This window comes from Dermacentor silvarum, chromosome 5, assembly GCF_013339745.2.
Source record: "Dermacentor silvarum isolate Dsil-2018 chromosome 5, BIME_Dsil_1.4, whole genome shotgun sequence".
Lineage (NCBI taxonomy): Eukaryota > Metazoa > Arthropoda > Arachnida > Ixodida > Ixodidae > Dermacentor > Dermacentor silvarum.
The window spans coordinates 14783106-14804985 of record NC_051158.1 but is presented as its reverse complement, the minus strand read 5'-3'; the positions used below and the strand labels follow the sequence as shown (position 1 = coordinate 14804985).

General features: G+C 44.8%; 2 protein-coding genes across 3 annotated transcripts in view; one reads left to right on the top strand and one right to left on the bottom strand.

Moving 5' to 3' along the window:
* Window positions 1-4097, bottom strand: part of LOC119452918 (phosphatidylinositol N-acetylglucosaminyltransferase subunit Q-like) — a 21059-nt gene extending 16962 nt beyond the window's left edge. Inside the window, exon 1 of one of the 2 annotated variants that reach the window (XM_049667394.1) lies at window positions 3864-4097. Coding sequence is in view for 1 of the 2 variants with exons in the window: in XM_037714879.2 (XP_037570807.1) it covers window positions 2124-2374 (251 nt within the window). In the remaining variant the exon portion in view is untranslated. Of the gene's footprint in view, window positions 1-2123; window positions 3054-3863 lie in introns of those variants that run through there. The other variant, XM_037714879.2, reaches the window with a different exon arrangement.
* Window positions 3069-21880, top strand: LOC119452917 (thioredoxin domain-containing protein 11). Its single transcript, XM_037714878.2, has 9 exons — window positions 3069-3544; window positions 4051-4603; window positions 5220-5285; window positions 5397-5516; window positions 7411-7587; window positions 11694-11891; window positions 13517-13629; window positions 15723-15800; window positions 17168-21880. The coding sequence occupies exons 1-9, from the start codon at window positions 3219-3221 to the stop codon at window positions 17442-17444; spliced, it is 1908 nt and encodes a 635-aa protein (XP_037570806.1). The 5' UTR covers window positions 3069-3218; the 3' UTR covers window positions 17445-21880.

The window sequence follows — 21880 nt, the reverse complement described above, 5'->3', positions numbered from 1 at the left end:
CAAAAGTAGCCCAATTTGGCTATTAATAGACCAATCTCGCAACCCCGCCAATAACTTCAGTATTTATATTTACCTGGAAGTAGGGAGCCTACATCTTCTTCTTTCTGGGGTTTACGTGCCAAAACCAGTTCTGATTATGAGGCACGCCGTAGTGGAGGGCTCCGGATTAATGTTGACCACCTGGGTTTCATCTACCTGGAAGTGTTAGCCAGCGCCACTCAGAGCGATGGTGGGCGGATGTGGAACATCGTTTTCTTGCCCGATGGCGTTACGTAAAACGTGAACTTAGGAGAGCAGGCACGTGGCTAACACTCCCAGCGTTTTAATTTAGCGAAACTGAAATTTTGTTGCAGTTGCCCTTTAAATACGTTAGCATTTTTTTCCACTTTGACACTCGTAATAAAAACGCATTAAAAAGGGCAACTGCAGCAAAATTTAAATTTCGCTAAATTTGTCGTAAACGAGTATCACATGCTATTAATGGAACCCTGGCAAGACTGCAGGGCTGGTATTTGCATAACTTTCTTTTAAATACCCGGAAAGACGACGACGCGTGCATCTTGTGGTTGGCGGATATGATGCAAATCTCAGGCCATATGGCCTCTGAAATGCTCAGCGTGCCGCCGGCGCCGCCCAATCTCGGAGATCATTCCGATGAGGCTCAGCATTCCGGGCTCTACGTCATTTCCGGCAAACAGTAATGGCGACGCTTTCTTCCAGTTTCGCTATCAAAACCGCCTATTTTCGCGAGCTTTTCGTGACGCCCCCGCCCGTTTTTTTTAACAGTCAAAGTTTGCACGGGGGCATGCTATCCGAAACTCTAGGCTTTCCACGCGGCGCAAAATTTCGTTGCAGTAGCATGGCCTTTAAATTATGTGCCTTGAATGACGCATAGAGTTAATATAACTCAGTCAGTATATTAACTCTATGGAATGACGCTTTCTTCCAAGTAGGGCACCTAGTTATGATTAATTATGCTGATTATTATAAAATCTTTAATTAAAATATAAACACACCATTGCAGCATGGATTCGAGGTAATGCGCTAACAGACACAATAATTAGTCGCTGCTAAAGCAGCTGCAGTGGAGCAGACGGACATTTGCATTAATTCTGAGACACAATCTTCAGTCATTGCTAGAAGTCATTGCAGCAGGCAGCGGAGCTGACTAACACATCCACTCACACACACAAGTGTCTCCAAAGTGGAACATGCACATGAAAGCCGGCGCGTGTGGTTCGCAGGCAACGCGCACGAACGTTCAGCGGCGCGCGTGACGTCAGCGCTGCATAAAGCCCATCTTCAGAGTGACCAGTGTGTGGATAATAAACTGAAAGCGAAATTACAATAAAATTAAGCGCGGTTGTGTCGAAGATTTCTTTGTTGTTTTTGATGCGGCGAAAGTAAAGTCTGTTCATTATCAAATATGCCTTGTATCAAATATGCCTTTTTTGCCCCCACAGCTCACCAGCACTGCAGAAAAGCTATCTTCGGGTACAATGATTACCTTTTCGGAACGAAGCCGGTAAAATAGCGCTCTCTATTTAAACCTGCAACTTTTCCATGCGGGTAAACCTGTCATCAAACGTGTCTGTAGTTGTGAAAGAGAAGGTGTAAATTAAGAAATCTCGCAGCCTTTTTGAATGCCCACAATGATCGAAGTGGGGGCAGTTGGGCCGTCCAGCAAGCCCACGATGCGGCTAGGGAGTTAAAACTTTATTATTTGAACTTATGTTGCTTGTCATGTAGAAGTTTCTAAAAAATATTTTTCAGGACGCCAGCTCGAACACTGGTGCCCCATAATTCGCGAGCAATTTTGTTCTTTGTCGGGCTGAAGATTAATACCTAGTATGTGGTTATATTCGAGAAAATACGATATTTTTGTTTGCCGTCGCGATTGAGTAGCAACATCACGAACGGCGTCAGTTTTTCTCCTTGCTGCCCCCCTAAATATGCGTAATTACGAACACACGTGTGGTACGTGTGATCTATATGGTCGCTATCGAACGTTTTTCATTGCCGTAGCAACGCGCCAGTCATATCGTGCCCAGTGTATTTACAGTATTGAACAACCTGGGATATTATACACATCGACCATTCGGGACACGCAGTGTACTGCTTACCGAGTCGGTAGCTTGCGATCCACCGCCGCCTTCGCAGCACGTATCAACGAACCGGCACAGATCGCCGGCTGCCAGAGGAATGAGATTTCCTCGGCGTCGGAACTGGCGTACACGACGTCCGCGGTGCAGCCGACGCTCTCAGGTAGTCGAAACTGTTGGCATTCGAGCAACCAGCCGACCAAGGCGTTGACGCCGCGCTCTCGAAAGCTAGGCGTGCGCTCTAGCACGTGAGCGTCGTACAGCACGACCATCGTCCTCGTCGAGGGCTGTCTCACGAAGGACTGCACGACGTTCCCGTAGTCGTCGACCTGGATGCAGAAGTCGAGCGTCTCCTTCGCGTGCGCGACTAGCACGAACGTGGTCGTCGCCCCTCGTAAGCAGCCCTACGAAGCACGATTCGCCGCACCGCTCTAAGCTGCGCGCCAGGCAGTCCCTGAACACGTCGATCGTGGCTTTCGTCGCTTTAGATTCGGGCAGCAGAAGCGACGCTGCACACGCGATGTTGGTCTCTGCATCGTCCGCGCATCCTACAAGCACCCCCGTGCCCTGGCACAGCTGCACGGGTAGGAAAATATTCGCAAAGCCGTTTGTCATTTCCGAGGAGAGGTGTTTCACGGGCAGTTTCGATTTCACGTGGCCGCCATCTTGTATGTTTTGAAGCGTTGCTTGTTGCCAGGTCCACTACTCTTGGGGCTAAAACGATGGTAATCTGACACTCAAAGTTACTACGTAGGTTTTATTTGAGATCTTTGTTACTGGCCTAGCAAATTAAACTGGTAGAAATTATTATTGGTGTTTTATTTTGTGACATAAAATGAAACTGTATTTAGCAAGTGGATGCGTGCGGCAAACCAACTTTGAAGGCTGCATCGAGACAAGCCGTATCACCGGCGAGCCAACATGGCGCTTCCTAATCGGCGGATATCGAAACCGATCGCTAAGTTCGGCGTTCTTCACGCAACATTCATGCCCTCGTAGCTGCACCGTAATCGCCGAGTAGTTACCGGCGGCGATTGCGTCGTGTCCAAAGTTCTTCGCGCCTTCCATTGAGCGTCGCGGAGGCTTTCGGCGAGACGTGGGGGCAATGACGTCACGATGGAAGAGCTCGACGAAAACACCAGCGGCAGCAGCAGTGGTGACAGCGATGAGCCGACGACGAACGACGACGCTAATCCACGTGTCGCTCCGCAGGAGCAGCGCTCCGATTCTGAAACCTCTGACACATTCGTCGACGAGGATAACCTTGGCAGGGACGGGCATCGCAGGAGGACGATGACGTCGTACGGACGAGAGTTGTTCTTCGTTACGCTCTTGCTCCTGGCGAGCTGGGCGGCGTTGCACGAAACGGCCAAGAAGACGCGACCGGCGTCGCCTCCTCGACGCTTCTTTGCAAAACATTCGCCCGTCAATGACTCCTACAGGTAAGTACGTGGCTGGCTAAGAGCAGACGTCTGCCGGCTGTCGGTTACGCGGTTAAAGGAAACGTCGAGCATAGCGTTACACTGGTGTATGTACACCACGCACAAACGAAAAAGGCATGTTCCTACAGACGTGCTGTCGATGTCATCCTTGTTTACCTGAGAGGAAAGCCCTGAGAACCACTTCCTTGCCGTACTCGTGGTAGAGTTGTAGATCTGTCTGTGCAATGGAAGACATCTAAACAGAAATCACATGTATTTATGTAAACAAACTCGAATACGTCAAATAAGCGTGTGATACAGACCAAGAAAATAAACATACACGTATAGCACATTTCATCTTCGACCGCTGCTGTTAGCGTCAGGCGTAGCAGCCGACACGTGATCATATGTGTGGCTCGTTGCCGGAGGTAAAATATTTCCCGGCGAACGCCAGTAGAAACGAAAGCAAATAAGCTCCGCATTCGTGGACGTTAGGAAAACGTACACGCCTTCCTTCCTCCGCGCAGAGGTCAGCTGGACCCGGAGCGGGTGCACAGGTACGACGTGTCCCTCGTCCTGTACTACGCGCCCTGGGACGCCGCTAGCATGCGGGCCCGCGACGCCTTCGAGTACCTGGCGTACCGGTACCGGGGCCAGTTCGCCTTCGGCGCCATCAACTGCTGGTGGCCCAACGGCCGCTGCCGAAAGCGCCACTCGCTCTCGCACTACCCCATCGTCGTGGCGCACGTCCGAGACTTCGGAGACATCGTCTTTCCCACGAACGTGACGCCCACGATGCGGACGCTCGACGGCTTCCTGCAACACGTCTCGGCGCCGCTGGTGCGCGTGACAAGCGCCGTCGACCTCGCGGTTCTGCTTCGACGCCACACGGCCGTGGTCCTAGGGACCGTGGGCGACCCCAGGGGTCGCGCGTACGAGAGCTTCTACGGGTTCGCGTTGCAGGCCCTCACTCGTGACCCCTGGCGGGACGTGGCGTTTGCCGTGGCCGTGGACGGCCGTGCCGCCGTGGAGATTGGCGTCGAGCACTCTGTGACGCTGTTCACCTGGAACGCGTCGTTGGTGAGTGTGTCTTTCTGAGTTGACCTGGCCTCCAGATGATCAACGCAGTTAAACTGTGGAGTTTAAATGCCCCGAAACTGCGACATACGTTATAAGGGACACCATAATGGAGGGCTCCGGATTAATTTAGGCCACCTGGGGTTCTTCAACGTGCACTCGAAGCACAGTACATGAACGTTTCTGCTTTCCGCCTCCATCCCTCTGTGGGCAGGATCGAACCAGTGTCCTTCTACTCAGTAGCACAACACCCTAGCCACTGAGCTACCATGGCAAGCGATCCTGAGTTGATCAGTAGGTGTTATGGTAGACAGATGCCTTGTGCAGCATTCCTGCGGTGCTGTGCGTCATGTCCATCTGCCAAGTGGATGAATATGCAGTACCTCTCACAACATTGAAAAGTCTTGAATATTGAGTGTAATACCCCAGAATTTTTTACAGGGAGTGGCTGAAAGCTTAACACAAACCCTAGTTAGCTAAATCGTCTGATAAGCTGAACAGTTTTGGGGACCTTTTTTCTCCTGTACACTTGGCACACTTTTCTTGTGAACATCTGGTAAGATGAATAGACGAAGGTTCCTTTGTGTTTTACTAAGACAGGTTCCTTCTTTTATCACAGGGTTACAATGAAAAAGGTGCGGACTACAAGACTGCACTTGATTGGACGTTCAACAAAGCTCGTGAGGTATTAAATTTCACTAAACACGAAGTCTTCCATTATGTTTCATTGCCTTCATGAAACAAAATGAAACATAAACGGCAGGCCTGCATGTTTGATTGTGAATCCTTTGCGCAGGCTCGAACACTTCACTGGGTGTCTCCCTCTGGCCTGAAAAGCAGGAGTCTTTCGAAGCTCATTGAGAACCAGTCAACGCTCATCCTTTATGCGGAGCATGGCAGCCCAGAATACTTTCAGGTGCTTAGTCATTTGTGATCCTTTCATCTGTCTGGCATACACATGAACAAAAGTTTTTAAGCGAAGCTTTATAGGCTCACAAGTTTCGGCGGGGGTGGTGGTGGTGTCACGCTGAAAAGTGGGCCGATCCTGGTGATAGTGCAGAAAGGGTCCAAGCTCAATGGCACAATGGCAATGGTACAATGGGACCTGTAACGCGCCCTTGAACTACCCTTGTCACACGTGGGACCCAAAGAGACAAAATCGCCAGCCCTTCTCCTGTCGAGAAAATGGGGGCAAGCCAAGCTTGTCGTCCGATTCTAACGTGAGGGCTTCCGAAGCCCAGGCAAAACATCGGCGAAGAGCCATGGGGGACCCCGAGTTGCGGGAGCGCCATGTTGAGCCAAACGTCAATGAAGAGGCGCCGACCCTGAGTTTAGGGTAGTGTCGTCTGACCCAATTTTCTCGACAGGGGAAGGGCTCTGAATTTTATTCGGTACTTGGTCCTTAGTAGTCAACATGTGCACTATAATTTCATTGAAGAAAGCACTGATTTAAAAGCACTACACGAAGAAACAAGACGAAAACACAAATTGACAGGACAAGCACAACTAAAAACTCTTGAGTTGTTAGGCGTGCTTTGTCCTGTGAACTTGTGTTCCCGTGTTGTTTCTTTGTGTAGTGTTAAATCGGTGCATTCCTAAAAGAAATCAAAATGAACCAACTAGCCCCATTTATTGCTTTGTTGACAGTAATGCGTAATATGACACTGAGAATGATTATGAATTTTAAACTAAGTGTGCAACATAGTCAGTGTAACAGAGAAAATGTTTATAGATTTTATGCTAGGGAGATGTACTACCGGTTATTATTCGTTAATGTTTATTGCATGATGACCAACTCTTCAAAGCTGGTGCAGTCATGTGCAGTGCATAGCTGCTGCCCTCAGTGATAAGGTGCAAGCTTGACTTAAAGGGCAGCTGAATCACATTTCAAAAAAAAAAAAGTGAGCTTTCAATGAATTATTATAGTTTTTCACCTCCTGAATACGAAAATCATAGTTTAACAGGCCAGAAGTCACCGCTAGTTACTTTAATTTAGCAAAACCAAGCTGCAGTGTCTGCGGGAGACACCGCGGGTCGTTTAACGGGCTCTGATGGCAAAGACGATCGTGACGTCATCTTAGGTATCGGCGAGGAGCGTGATTCGGACAGAGCGCTCACGTGACCCCTGTATTGAAGTCATCCTCGCGCCCAGTCTTTCGCCGCTGCGCTCGCCGCGCGAAGGGGGCGGAGCTTCACCGAAAATTTAAACAGCGATTGCGGCGCTGCTGCACGCATAATAAAAAAAATAACTGCAGGTGTTTAATTATACTGTGCCAGCCTTCCAAACCGCCATAAATCTTCAAATTCTAAAACCTCTTCAGCTTCCCTTTAATTGATTGGAGTTATAGTGTGACGTTGAAGAAATGCACATAAAAACTAACCCAAGAATACTTTGTAGAAGATGTACATTTTCGGTCTAAGTATAAGTGCACCACTGAAAGTCGTAATATAAATTTGTTCTACTGCCCATTCAGCAATGACTTGAATATAACAGACAAACTGCAGTAAGTTTAGAAACTGTCACCAGGAAAGTAGTAAAGGCTACTATGCACTTTGTGGTGATGTACTTATGGTTATCAGATTGTTGTTTTCACTGCGCCATGTTTTACACTACCCATATCATTTCATGCATCTGATAGAAAATATATTTGGCTTCTTTGAATTGCTGCTGTTAATAAGTATGCTTCTAACGAAAAGTATTGGGGGAAAGGTGTTTTCACCATTTCTGAAGTGCTCCTGGGATGTAAAAAATGCACTTCCACGTTTTCTTAGAGCCAGGCAAATTTATATTCTAGCACATTCACATGCAGATGCATCAGCTGTCCCAGGACTACAAGGCGTGTGACCTCAAAGGCCGCTTCTCAGGCCTCAGCTGCCGGACTAACAGCACTGTCAATTTTGTGGCTCTGGACGGGAGGCACACGGAGTTTGCGCCACCTGGCCTCCTCTCTGATGGCATCCCTACCGCCGTCATTTATGCTGCGAAGGTATTATTAGAACCTTTTATCTCTAGTCTTTTCCAGGCTCGCTAATTTTAGTGTACTACCAGTGGCGTAGCCAGAAATTTTGTTCGGGGGGGGGCTCAGGTTGCAGCGCGGCCTCCTCCTTATAGAATTTGTCGTGGGATCAAATGCATGAATAATAACTGCATTGCCAATTTCATTGTATATTAGATGCTGCAAACGAATTATTGAACGCTATGCACTGTCCATTAAAATATGTATGTTTTCATAAAAAAATATATTCGTATGCCCCAAAAATTGTGGCAGAAATAACTGATATCAATGCTTCCGTGTTTTTTTTTTTTTGTCTAATTAATAAGTAAAGAAAACATCACATGAACTTTAGAACTATTGGCCCTTTTCGCGGAGCAGTTCGTTTTAGATAAACGAGATGGCGCTCACGGCGGCGCGCCATACCTCTCCTCAGCGACCGCGCACGAATACGAAACCATTACCGCTTCTACCTTGCTTCTGTGCGATCACCTGTCGGAAATGCGACTGAGTTTTCGCTAACACACTATGATATAATCATGCTAGATTGAATAATGTGGATTGAAGACGTGTGCAGTAGTTGGCTGCAAAAATAGTGACTGGCATGTTAAGGAATAGAATGAATCTGTGTGGCGAAGTTCGCGGACCGCTGCTGCAACTGTCCGAACGTGTTACCGGCACTTCGTGATGTACGGCTTTCCTCGAGGATACAGAAATTTGCTCATCCGCCAGCCTTGTATCGCTAACCTTCAAAGAAAGGGTTTCATCCCCAGAACGTCGGGAAGAGTGAGTACCACTCGTTAAACAATGACAACGGGAGTAGCGCCGCTTCCTGTCATAGTAACTTTCGCGCACGTTATCTGTACACATCTGTCCAAATGGCACTAAAACTTACGCCCACCCTATCGCCGACATATCAAGAATAAGTGAATGGACGCACACTTGAATATATGCGCACTGTATACACACAATAAATGACGGACTACACCTACGGCGCACCAATGGTCGAAGCTGAGTGTTTCGTGACGGTCCACAAGAGTAAGCAAGTTACTAGCTGTAATATATATTTGCTACAAAGTATTACAATGTACAAAACAGCTACGTTTCAAGCCTTGTGTGCAGCAAGAACAAATCTATCGGAACTGAGCACACCCGCGAGCGATTAGGTAGAAAATAATCAGATAGTGGCCGCACCGAGGAATTTTACTGAGCCAGAAACTGACAAGCCACTGCTTCAAAATATTTGCCGAATAAAGAACAAAGAGCAAAACACACTAATCCTGACTGAATTCATAATCGCAAAGCTTGGAATGCATATTTAGCCCCGCTTTTAGAAGAAGCACCATATGCGCTGCTTGCGCCGTTTGTACATAGTTTAATGAGCTCCGAAAGCGCTTTTGCATGTTCTCTGAAGCTGTGATCAAAGCTTCGTGTCGTCCACCTAGTCACCGTCTACGATATCTCCGAAAACAGAGGTTTTCTAAGTCGCGCCGGCGTCATACACTTCTATTGTAAACAAGGAGGCAACGGAGGCAGTTGAGGCAAGCAATGGACGCGTCACCACGTGATGAAATATGGCAGCGCCCACGGGATTGCTGCGAAAAGGGTCAATATCAGTTCGAAACCAGCAAAGCAGTGCATGCAGCTTATATGAAAAACGTAAAGGCCATGAAATGAATAAGTTGAGGACAAATATTTTGATGAATCTTTGTCAATCACGAACCTTATTTACATATTTGTATATATGCAATGGCCAGGAAGAAACCTCAATGATGCTATCCCTCGTTGCAATCGATTGCGCAGGAGCAGCTGTAATTCGTCGTGTATTGTAATTACACCGAGATAATACTCGCAGCAGTGAGTACAAATAAAAAGTGGGAGTTCTGCAAAAAATATATTAGAAATGCGAAGATAGAATGGAATATACAACTGCCAAGATACAACTCGCTAAAGGGCAAAAAAAAAAAAAAAAAGAGTCGCTGGAAACAAAAGTTGACTGCTTGTATACACAAAACCTCGCAATAAGATATTTAAGAATACGTATGAGTCTCCAATAAATCTACGTATTTAAGCAAACGTCAGTGTATATAATGCGTCAAATAAGACAAATAAACAAAAACAAAAAAACAAAACAAAAAAAAAATCAATAATAGGCCGTTCACTTTCTTCTGTTTTCTCATGTTTTACTTTGCCTGCCCTGGTCCAGCTGATCAATCACATTGGGCACGCTTCCTGAAAATGTTTGGAGAAAATTATCAGCTGCTAGCTGACATTTATGGTGATATTTAGTATTTTCGTGTGTGTGGGAGATTGCGAGCGCGCGCTTCCATTTATGGAACGGCTTGGACACGAGCGTTCCAGTGCGCGCATGTTGGCCCAAGTTTATAAGAACATTAACCCAATAAAGTTCTAGAATTGAAAATCTTTTAAAGCATGCCTTTGGAAATGTCAGCGCACCTTTCGCGTCAAAAGTTTATGAGAACTTTATACCCATAAAGTTTCGTAATTGAAATCCATGCGCTCAGTTTATTCCGCGGCCGCTGCGAGATGCCGCAACGCGCCCGCTCGCTATCGAAAAGCCGTTGAAAGTTTGTGCTCGGATGGGGCTCCTTGCGTTACGTGACTCCAGGTGCAAGGGCGTTGTCACGAAATCCAGCCCGAGTTTGCAATGTTCGTGCCGAAATGTCTTTTCGTGCGTAAAAAGGACATTGTAAACAAAATCCAGCATGATTGCCGGCGTCGGTGGTAGTTTTGGTCGGCGGTGCATGCCAGCACGAAAAAATTTCGGGGGGGGCTGAAGCCCCATCAGCCCCCCCCCTGGCTACGCGCCTGTGTACTACCATATTCATCATTATCATCATCAGCCTATTTTTAGGTTCACTGCAGGATGAAGGCCTCTCCCTCCGATCTCCTATAACCCCTGTCTTGTGCTAGCTGATTCCAACCTACACCTGCAAATTTCCTAACTTCATCACTCCACCTAGTTTTCTGCCGTCTTTGACTACGCTTCCCTTCTCTTTGTACCCATTCTGTAACTCTAATGGTCCATCGGTTATACATTACATGGCCTGCCCAGCTCCATTTTTTTCTCTTAATGTCAATTAGAATATCGACTATACCTGTTTGCTCTCTGATCCATTTGCTCTCTAACATTTTTCATTCCATCGCTCTTTGTGCAGTCCTTAACCTTTTCTCGAGCTTCTTTGTTAACCTCCAAGTTTCTCCCCATATGTTGGCCCCGGTAGAATGAAATGATCGTACACACAATCACAGTGGTAAGCTCCCAGTAAGGATTTGGCAATGCCTGCCATATGCCAAATCCGCGCAATTGTTGCCTGCTAATTTAGCGTGCCTGCAACAACTTCCATCTATCATGGTTTCATGTGACATACTACAGGAGCCATGTTTTTCTTGCTTGGCAGCCATTTTACAAGGACTCTACCGTAATATTCCAAGCCATTGCCTATCTGCAAGAGATTATGTACTACCAAACTTTTCTGACAAAATCTCAATTTCATAAATGGTCAAACCCAATCACTTGCCCACTCATGCAAATAGGTTATCCTTCCACATTGGAGCTAGCTTCATTTGTTGTCGCTGAACTGGTGGATCAGCTCTCTGCCTTAAATAAAACATAATTAGCCTTCACTCTAATACCAGGGCTGTCTTTTTTTTCGTGTGTGAAGTGAGCCTCGTGTAGTTGTTCTATTCGAATTTGGATGTCTGTTGAGGATCTCTTGTACTATTTCTTGCACGTATGTTTGAGGTGCAAGAAGGTTGTGGGAGTTCCCCATTGTCTTTGAAAACTGGTTGGGGTGCTTGGCCGTGGACAAAAGGTTTGACAGCAACAGAACAACCTCAAAATACTTAGTTACTTGTTTAATGCATTAGCATTAAGAGTGTCAAGGTGGAATGCTCTTCGCTGCTCAAAGAGGCTGGAGGTTTGTTGAGTGAGCTCGGGAATAACACTTTGCAATGTGGTGAAGGTGGTTTAAATCATGGATCTGGGACCTCAACGAAGTGCGATGTAATGCTTGTGCATGTCTCTCGCATTTACTGCTAAATTGCCACTGGATTTTGTTTTCTTTCTGTAAACATAGGATGAAGCCCAGTATGTTATTCGTGGACCCGTGACCGCGCCCACATTAAAAAAGCTCGTCGTCGACTTTGCTGACCGCGTCTTGGACCGCCACTTAAACTCGGTTGGACCGGATTCGATCGTGCTGGGTGGCACTCACGGCCTTGTTGCTGAACTCAGCAGCAAGGGCTTCCGGAAGCTGATGTTGGACACTACACGGGTGAGAACACGGGTTTGGATTAGCATCTGTTGATTTGTTTGCTGTACAATGGATTCAGTTCTTCTGCTCTGCTGCAAAATTTATTATCTTCTGCTCACATCGCTTGTCATTTTTCTTGTAGCTTCGTGATTTCGCAACACTAAGTTCTGCAGAATTTTTCATGAATTCCGATTCTGTATGCACTCTATCGCTGTTAGCTTTATGATTAGATAGTCTGACTGGATCTGGGTCCCAATGGAGATCGTTGTTCGAAACATGCGTTCAGTTTGCGTCCAGTTTGGCCTCATGCGATTGGCCTGGGCCCCGCGACGCTGTCAGATGCTGGGCGCGCCTGGCACTGTTGCGCATCCTAGGCCAATCGCGGGAGGCGAAACTGGATGCAAACTTAACATGCATTTTGAACAAAAATCTCTGATCGCGCCCCTGATGGTTGAGCTCACTGTTAGCAAGCTCAGCCAACCGTCAGGCAACAAAGTGCGGCAAGCTCTACCACCAGACAGCAGAGCTCTACGGCAAAACAAACTCCTGTTTGCACAAGAGAAGGTGTGAGATTACCACGTATGAAAGTGGGAAAGAGAGAAGATAGTTAAATATAAGGATAAGAAGAATGAAGGGACATGCAGATCCACACACCCTCTTAGCACTTTTGACCAAAGAAAGCATCAGCGGTGGCCTTGCGCTGCTCTATTCATTCCCACAACATGTTGCGGTTGCAGGTTCACCCATGTAGCATGACACCAGAATGACACCAGTGAGGGTGCAGTTGGCTGCATTCTTTTGGGCTTAAGTAACCACTGGCCTTTCAGAAATGATCGAACTGGGCATTCCTTATAGGAAGGGGTTTCAGTTGATCATCTATTTTGTTGCCCTGTCCGGGGTAATTTTGTGACAGTTACCATATTTTTCTGCATATAACCCGCCACCGCGTATAACCCCCACCCCCAATTACAACAGCCAGGAAAGAGAAAAAAAAATATCCGCGCGTATAACCCGCGGTAATAACTGCATGCAACAACGCTCAAATCTTTGCAAAAACAGTCCATTCACGGATACACGACTTGTCCACATCACTGCATCATCGGCCAGCGGCGCTGTACCCCCCTCTTCGGCGATGTTGATAAAGCTGGATTCACACGACGGACGCCATCGCGAACAAATCAGTCACGTGATATCTGGTGCAAATCGGGATCACTTCGCAGGCGCAGCTAGCATTCACGCGACAGAGAATGACAGTGCGGCCGAAGCAGCACTCGCATGGGCAACGGCGATTTGGTTATCAGCCGTATCGTGAAGTGCTTCGTGTGAACCGCCGGATCTCGCGAGAACGGCTTCACGGCAGTGCCTGCCGCGCTGCCGTGAAGCCACACCTCCAAGTAAAATTCGCGTATAACTCGCACCCCAACTTTACTGCTAACTTTTTTGAATTTTTGGTGCGGGTTGTACGTGCAAAAATAGGGTATGTGATTCCGAGTTACCAAACAAGTTGCTCTTTTTGTCTTTTGCTGTGTGTGCTTTGCGTGAGAAAGTGTGCTTGTTGGAATAGATTTTTCGTTTCCATGTTGGCTTTGTTGGAGTTCAACCAAACACAGCTTACCTTTAAAGACCCTCTATGCATCTTGTTCCAGGATGCAGTTGTGCTATTTTATGCATCTTGGTGTGGCTTCTGCAAGGCCATCTATCACCACTTCTTTGCTGCGGCAAAGTTCTTCAGAGGTTTCAAAGGCCTCATCTTTGCTAGGTGAGTCAACAGTATAGGAATTTATATACTTCATTCTACAAATCTCATGATATCATTTTTAACAAGCTGCACTGGATACCTTAAAATTCTGATTTAGACCTATAAACTAAACGTAGTAGGGTTTTCGATTTGCCTAAGGGAGTTTCTAGTTGCGCATAATTGATGACTACAGATTATACTAATTAATTACCATATTAAATAATTTTCACTCGAATTTCATTTCCTTGCTTTCTTTTTGTACTAGTATGTTCTCTTCATGGCCAGACATAAATGTAAACAAGTTATTTTAATTTTTCTTTATGTGGAATGTTTTCTGGATTTTGGACTTTTGACAGTTGTGATTCTCTGCTTACATCTTTGCTGCAGCAACATTTCGGATTGGCACTAATTTCTAGCATGAAAGGACAGTGCCTTAGAGAGAAATGGAGATGAACACAGCTTTTCTGCTTCAAGTAGTATGCTAGGTCATAAAAACACACTGTAAGTTTGCCTGGAAAGGTTGAGGGAGCAATACAAAATTCTTGTCTTGCTGACACTGTTGCACAATGTAGCCATGCCCCATGTGCTGATTTTTTATGGTAAGATTGCATGGATTTTGTGGTTGATATCTGGTGTGAGCAAGTGATCAGGCTGCACATCTTCTTTTCCCCCTGTTTATTTTAGCAGAAAAACTGCCGTCTTGGTGTTCATGATGCATGACGTTCTTGCTCACTTAAGTGGGGTAAACCATGAGACTAGCATTTTTAACCTTAATCAGATCATCTCCGCTCTTCTCCGTGCCACTTGTCAATAGGTGTGAGGGGTCAGTGATTAATTAGGGCTGGCGTATACTCATTAATTTTACTTGTTAATGCCATCAGCCAAACACTCATCTCATCTTTCCCATTGCATGGGAAAGATGAGATTTTTGCAGATACTGGGCAGTAGAGGCAATAGTAGTTAACCATATCTTTTATTTCAACATAGTAAGACAAGCTTGTGGTATATTTGACTGGTTCCTACTGGCCCTCCGACTCAGTTTGCATCAGTGTGGAGGTCTCTTGACACTGGAACCAGAGAAAGCATGCCCAAGTCGAGATCGCGTGAGAGTGCTTGATAGCGACCATTTTAATGTACCATTATTCTTCCTTCAGGTGTATAAATCGTACCTTTGTATAAGATGCATGCCCTACTTTTCATCACTTTCTGAGAAGTTGCTGCAGTAAATGCTTGTTAATTCGACCCTTGTTAATCTGGAAAATTGGATAACTCGGAATCGTCCTCTGGTCCTGGCTGGCATATGCACTATTTAATGCCATCAAACTCTCGTTAAGTAAAACTTGAACCAATGCTGTGTGATATGGCGTGCTTGGTACAAACACAGGAACAACGATCGCATCACTTTTGAAGACGCGCATACAAAAGCAAAATGGTGAGCGGAAGCAGGAAGGACTTGGGAGTATAGCTGTAACTGCTGGATTTCTGTGACTTCTCGCATGGACTGATGATGATGATGATGATGGTACTCAAGAGGTGGTATTCAAAACATTGTGCCAGTGATGTGTTTCCGACTCTCAAATTGCTTACGCAAAAGCTATGACCATGGAAATTAGCTTTTGCTGCCCAGAGAGAGCCGTTGCTGGGATGTGGATTGGAACACCACCTAGGGCTGCTTTTTTTTTTTGCCAGGTATTGGTGGGCACTAAAAATTGTGGTGCATTTTTTAAATTGATGGCACCAGTTCTGTGGGATTAACCTTAACTATAACAGCAAAATAGTACACGTGACTTCCAATCACGAAGGTCACCCCGGTGTCCTTTCCTGGCGCCACTGCACTGCCTGCATGGTGAGCCGCAGGAGCTGTCATTTGTTGCCACGGTTGCTCCACTGTTAAACAACATTAAATTTCTTTCATAATGCTGCTGCACAGCGATACTTGTACTCATGAAAAAAAAAAAAGAAAATGCAAATATTGGTCACATCAGCACTCACAAGTCACATCATGGTATAAGACGCACTTGCAAAAATCTTGGAATAAGAAATGCACCTTATACATAGGAAAATACAGTACAGTAAACAATGTGTCTGAAGTTTGTCATCATTTTTTTTTTCAGGGTCGATGCATTCAAGAATGACCTGCCCTGGGAGTTCACTGTACAACAGTATCCCACCGTCATTTTCTTTTCGCGCAAGTAAGAAACTTTCTGTCGCGTGTTCTACAATATCAAAGCACAGGTTGATGTGAGCGCTCAAGTTTGCAGTCATACTTATGTTGTGCATTTCATTCTCTCATTAGAACAAACCTGAACCACAGCTTAACCTTGTTATATGGTACAGTGATGGCAGTGTTCCAAGCATCTGTACCACAAGTGATGTTGCAAACTGCAGTAATGTTTTTTCAAAAGTAAACGACCGTTTAGATTGAAGACATTTGTAACCTCTACAAGCACCCATTCTCGGAAAGTCTGAAAATCTCTCTTGGTGGGAAGGAAGTGTGGGCTTGACAATTTTCATGTTGATTATTAATATGCATTTCTAATTCTCTGCCTTCATCCAGAACAGTCCTCCCAGTGTGTGGCCAGGTGTTGGTAGAGGATTGGGACATTGCATTGAACTTTGACCGCTTCTGGCTCAGTAACATTGGTAGATTTCTGAAGCCGCGCTATAATAAGAACTATAATAAGAACTAATAAGAACGCTTTAAGCAGGCTGCCTTTGTGTTGATGTCAGTGCAACATAATATCCTGTTCAAGGTTGGAATCCCTCCTTGAGATTCATTGCATAGCTGCTGTAGCCTACAATTGTAGCCTTTCTCACCAGTGATGGGATAATTGAGCTCATATAGTAGCCTTTGTTTTATCTCTCAAGTGGGGTGTAACTATTTATTATCATAATCACACAGTATTTTGTGCAATGCATTGCATTTGTTGTGTTGTGTTAATTGGCTTTGCATAATTGCTATAGTGGTTCGGCTGCCACAGAATTCTGCAAAGCGGACGATTGCTGGTTCAAAATCCCAGCTCAGGTGGCTTAAGAAAAAAATGGAGGTAAGCTGCAGAGAAAATTGCATTGAGACATCAAAAGGAAAGCGCCATCAAAACAGCAGTAGCTTTCTCAGTGGACAATGGCTCAACAATGACCATTATTACGACAACAGCTTGGGGGTGATGGCACAATGACGACGATGGTGGCAGTGATAACAGTGGCAGCCTGAAGACAGCGTGCACAATACGATAATGATGATGGCATCACGGCACACACATCATGAACCCGAGTGTCTAACCATGGACGGGGACAATGATATAAAGTGTTCTTTCTTTTTATAGTTGCTTGTTCTGCCAAAGAAACACAGTTATGATAAACGGGATGGGAGATGCCATGAAAGGTGGGTGAAGTAAACGCTAAAAGCCGTGACAGTGGAATGGTCTTGTTCCGAGCCTCAGGTAGCCAAAGCAATAGCCCTCTGCTACAGCATCTATTATAGGCCATATCTAGCTGTTGATATGCAAAAATCAATCACTAAATTTGCTCTGTGCACCCGTCGCCGTTTTCATTGCAGAAAAGCGGACAGCGTCCAGTATTCTGGCTACATCACCACTACGCGGCTTGTACGCTTCGTGTTGCGACACCTTCGCCACGAGGTGGCGAGGCAGCTGGTGAATACGCTGTGCGATTCGCGAATCTGCCTTCTGCGAAGCTTACGCAAGCTGCAGGCATGGCGGCTACGCTGCTCAAGACTGAACCTGCCTCCGTCGAGGCTGGCAGAAACACACCGTAGGGAAAAGACGTTACGCAACTTGTTGCTGACTCGGCTACGACGGAGAGGGCGCTCATGATGTTTGTCGTTGTCGTAGGGCATTTTTTACAATTTTGTGTAAAATTTACCGTGGACACGAATAGCAGTGGTGCAACGGCTGCCATTCTTTCGAGCAACGAATTTTTTTGAGACTGCAGTGCGCGTAGCATGGACTACTTTGTCTTGTAGCTTCGAACGTTGGTGCCTGCATGCCACGTGACTTTTCAAAGAGACAGTGCTCGCCGACTGCATCCTGCCTGAAGAAGCGTTCGTCGTCGACAGTGTTTTATATGACGCACATCCGTCGTGGCATTGCAGAGTGCTTGCCATTGCTAAGCACAATGCAACGAGATTACTGTGTGAGGGGAGACTCCCTGTAATGAAAACGTCAGCGCTGCAATTCTGTCAGCGTCGCGCACACATCACTTTTCCAGCCCACATGCGAAGGGGGCTGTCTTCAGCACGACCATTTTTGGGAGTTCGAATGCCTTTTGTAGCAAATGTAGTGTCCTGTTTTTGAAATGATTGCTCCGATAGCTGGGTCACTGTGGTTTACATAATCCGTTTTGAAAGATGGTGCTGCAAACGTTTTCTTACTAGAAGTTATGAATTGAGATGCTCAGATGTCGAAGACATTAATCGAATGCAGCCACTGCTTCTTTCACAATACTGTGACGGTGGCAAAGGTGTATAAAGGCTTTAGTGTGTTGTTGACCAGCAGAACCTATTTTCTTAGATTGCAAAAAACTCTAAGAAATGTCATGGAATTGTGTCAAGCACCGAAATGACGCTTCTGTCACAGATTGTATTTCTGTAGCAGCTCACTGCAGCATTTCCTGGCCGTGCGGCCATTGTGCAATCATCAGCCCTCTAATTTAGAAACATCCTGGTGAGATTCAAATGAAATGCTTTATTGTAATTTCTTTTATTTTTGTCAATAGTTATATTGTCTATTGTCGCTTAGAATGATTGACTGGAGTTTGCTCTGTCAGCATCTGTATACCTTGTTTGTCTTTAGTCTTTTAGGATGAAGGCCGTTAGATATTGATTACTAATTTAATGTTGCGACTTTGTTATGGTGATGGATTTCTTGGTTTAGCAGGGAGAAAGCAATATACGTTGTGGCCTTGCCTTCTTGTTATAGGTTTTTCGGTGATTTAAGAAACATTGGATTTCATTAATGCTTGTTACTTTGAGTCAGCATTGCGTGTGAGATAATTTTTAATTTTATTTTGAGACTGAACTTATCCGATTGTCTTGCAATGTCTATTTATGGAGCTATATTGTCTTTTAAATAGATAAATCCATGCCGTACTATCTGACGATAGAAAACATGTGAAAGTGACTTAACAGCTTAGTAACGATGGAGGTAAGGATGAGCATTAAATGCCTGCTATATTTCACTTTAATTCTCGCTTCTGAGTTTATAAATTTTTGCTTTGAGTTTTGACTGCAAACACAGTGTTGCACAAATGTTGGGAATCTGAAGCACTAGAAATTTGAACTGCTCACAATGCATTCTGTAACCATCCATGAGCTATTCAGTAATAATTTCTTATATCTTTTTTCTACATTATATAATGACTGCATAATTAGCAGAGTATCTGTGAGCTGGTAAATCCATGTTTAGAATTGTTGCAGACTGGCCAGGAAAGACAATCATGCTTGAAAAAACTCAAATGACTCGCATTTTCTTGGCAGTGCTATAGATCTGTGCAGTTTGTCTACAAATGCATTACTGTTCAGTATGTGATAAGAGACCAAGCCATGCATGAAATATGTTACGCCCGATCACTGTATTTCACCGTTCTCAGATCATGCTGGCAAGATTTATCATTTTTTATGGTAAAGTTATTTTTCAGAGGCTAGGCTGCTAAGCGATTACAGGAAGAAGTGAAAACATATGCCTTTTTTTCTGCTGTTTCTGCTGTCATTTTGTATTTGTGAAGCTGTCACTGTTAACACAATGGGCAGCTGTTTCCCATCTACTTTTTAGCATAATGGATTATTTCAAGAAAAATCTTGCCTTTTATGATTACGGCCAGATATAATGGGATACAAGGAGTTCTCTTGAAGGTAAATTTCTGTTGGCTGAGCTGTTCCATGACACACGTTGCTAAGGTTGAGAGTACCTCTAGGTGTTTTCAGATATCCAGTTTTATGTGGGTATGATTCAACATTTCATAGCTGGTACAACAGGACACTGTGTTGACAGTATCCTTCGGGTTAGTGGGATATTCCATTTCTTAATAGTCCTAATATGGCTTGTTTCCATAGTCACTGTACTAAGATATCACTAGTGATAGTTTAGCTTGCCTTGTGTCTACTGGTTTGAGACAAGATGTTTTCTGGGGGCTCAGTTGTAGCAGTTTTATTGCAAAAATGAAAATTGGTTATTTGACAGATTAGTCAAAACATTTCAGAATGCAAGCAATGTGTTTATTAACACTGCTTTTCTCATGCTATGCAGAGAGTTTGCAATGCCTGCTGGAACAAAATTGCACGACAATGATAGAAATTAAGTTATGAAGAAAATTCTCTATGAAAGCATTGAGCAATATAATTTTTAGTGGCACCTACAGTGTGCCATGCCGTATTAGAATTTAAATCTTTTCGAACTGTCCTGAAAAAAAAAAAAAAAGAAGTAATAAATGAGATGCTCCCACCGTCAAACGATGTGTGAACCATGAATGTCGAATAGGCCGCGTGTAATTATGAGTGGTCTCCAAATGTGTAAAAGTGATATTTCCTCATTCTCACTGTGCAGCAATGTTCGTAAGACCTTATAGATTTTGCCAGATTTATGTTTCTAAATAGTGATTAGCGCTAAATTTTGGTCTGCTAATTGGCGAAGACAAGTAGAGCTCAAGTGGCAAAACTTGAGGCACTCATGAGTGCCCTGTTTGCTTGTCTTCTACCTTAATCCTTGTGAAGCATTGCACGTGAACACACATGAACCAATCAGGTACATGTACTGTCTTGTAATGTAATGTAAGTAATGGACCCCTGTGAGAGCATTGCTAGACTACACTGAACTGCATCACTGTGCCAACTACTTCCTCGCCACTTGAGCTCGCATCGTGCTGAGACCCACACAGTGTGCGTGTGTGACCTATGTTACTCACCAGCATGACTGTTTGCTCAGTCCGATGTGCTGCGCTACTCCTTGGCGAGTTCTGTATAAGCTTAGGATATAGCCAAAATCATGCCAAACCAATAAAGGACAGACATGCACGCTGCGTGGGCATCGCAGATAAGCTCAAGTGGCGAGGAAGTAGGTGGCATTGCGATGCACTTCAACATAGTTCGGCCACTTGCTCACAGAGGTCTGTTACTTTTGCTCATAAGTACATCCAAGACATGAGGTCTTCATGAACATACAATACTTGAACACACAAGGACACAATGAAAATTTACGTGCCAAACTGTGGTTAGTAATTCAGCATTTATTACTGCAATATTTTTAGGTGGCCTCCTGCAGAAGAGTATAGTGACCACTAATGCCATCTGTGAACAAATTTTTCATGAGAAACTTTACATTTTGTATCACCATAACATTCTAGTTTATTACTATACCTACCTCAAGACGTTTTCAAATTTTTTATGATGATGCTAACCCGAAGGCTTTCTTCTATTTGTATCTTCCCTATTTTTTAATATTTTTTGGTATGTTCATGTCTGATTGCTTAGTTATGCTCCTCGAAGTTTTCACTTGTTCCATGCTTATTATGGAACATAAAAAAATCAGGAGTGGTCAAGTCAGGGCAAGTCGGAATGGTATTCACGCCCACTTTATCATGTTTTTTCACTGCCACTACGAGCCACTAGTTCTCGCCACATACTAGTGCTAGATCACATGCATCTGTAATGGTTTCCTGCTTTGCATATGCATGAGGCTGGGAATTTCATACTTGCCAACAGGGGTGTTTCTGAGTTCTCGCTATACGTTGAAAGCTCCTATTTCCCTCTTCAGTTGTTTTATAAGCACTGGTTCTAACTTTTGGTCATTCGTGTTTCATGCAGACTGCAAGTCTCTGTTCTGTGACATGTTTTCTTTTACGTGACATTCAATTTAAAGTGCTGGTATTTGGTGACGCCACATCAATTAACTTTGTGCTCAGACTTTGTTCCGTTGAGTAGCGTCTGCAGTGGCTGCCGTTGGTGTTGCTGCATGTGGCATGTCTGTGCATGGTGCAGGAAATTTTGTGCCTTACTTTGGGACAAACCCTATTACTTTCTCTGTACAGTCTGCCTCAATTTTGTGGGGTGGTGATTAAATGGATAGCGTTTCGTCAAACTTTGTGCCAGCCACTTCAGGAATGGTTCATTATGTCTTCTAATGTATGATTATTATTCTTGCATAAGTCAGAATGCAGTGGTGCTTTTCTAAAGTCATTCCTGTACCTTCAACGACTTTTCCTGGGGAGTGTGTTGGGCTGGTCAATACAAATAATTTAAATAAACTGCTCGCATCTC

What these genes read in the sequence shown, in the direction of transcription:
- LOC119452917 (XM_037714878.2), top strand. Translation starts at nt 3,219, where the DNA reads ATGGAAGAGCTCGACGAAAACACCAGCGGCAGCAGCAGTGGTGACAGC. An exon ending in TCACCTGGAACGCGTCGTTG is followed by an intron (nt 4,604 to 5,219) that starts GTGAGTGTGTCT and finishes CTTTTATCACAG; the next exon opens with GGTTACAATGAAAAAGGTGC. An exon ending in CCGTCATTTATGCTGCGAAG is followed by an intron (nt 7,588 to 11,693) that starts GTATTATTAGAA and finishes CTGTAAACATAG; the next exon opens with GATGAAGCCCAGTATGTTAT.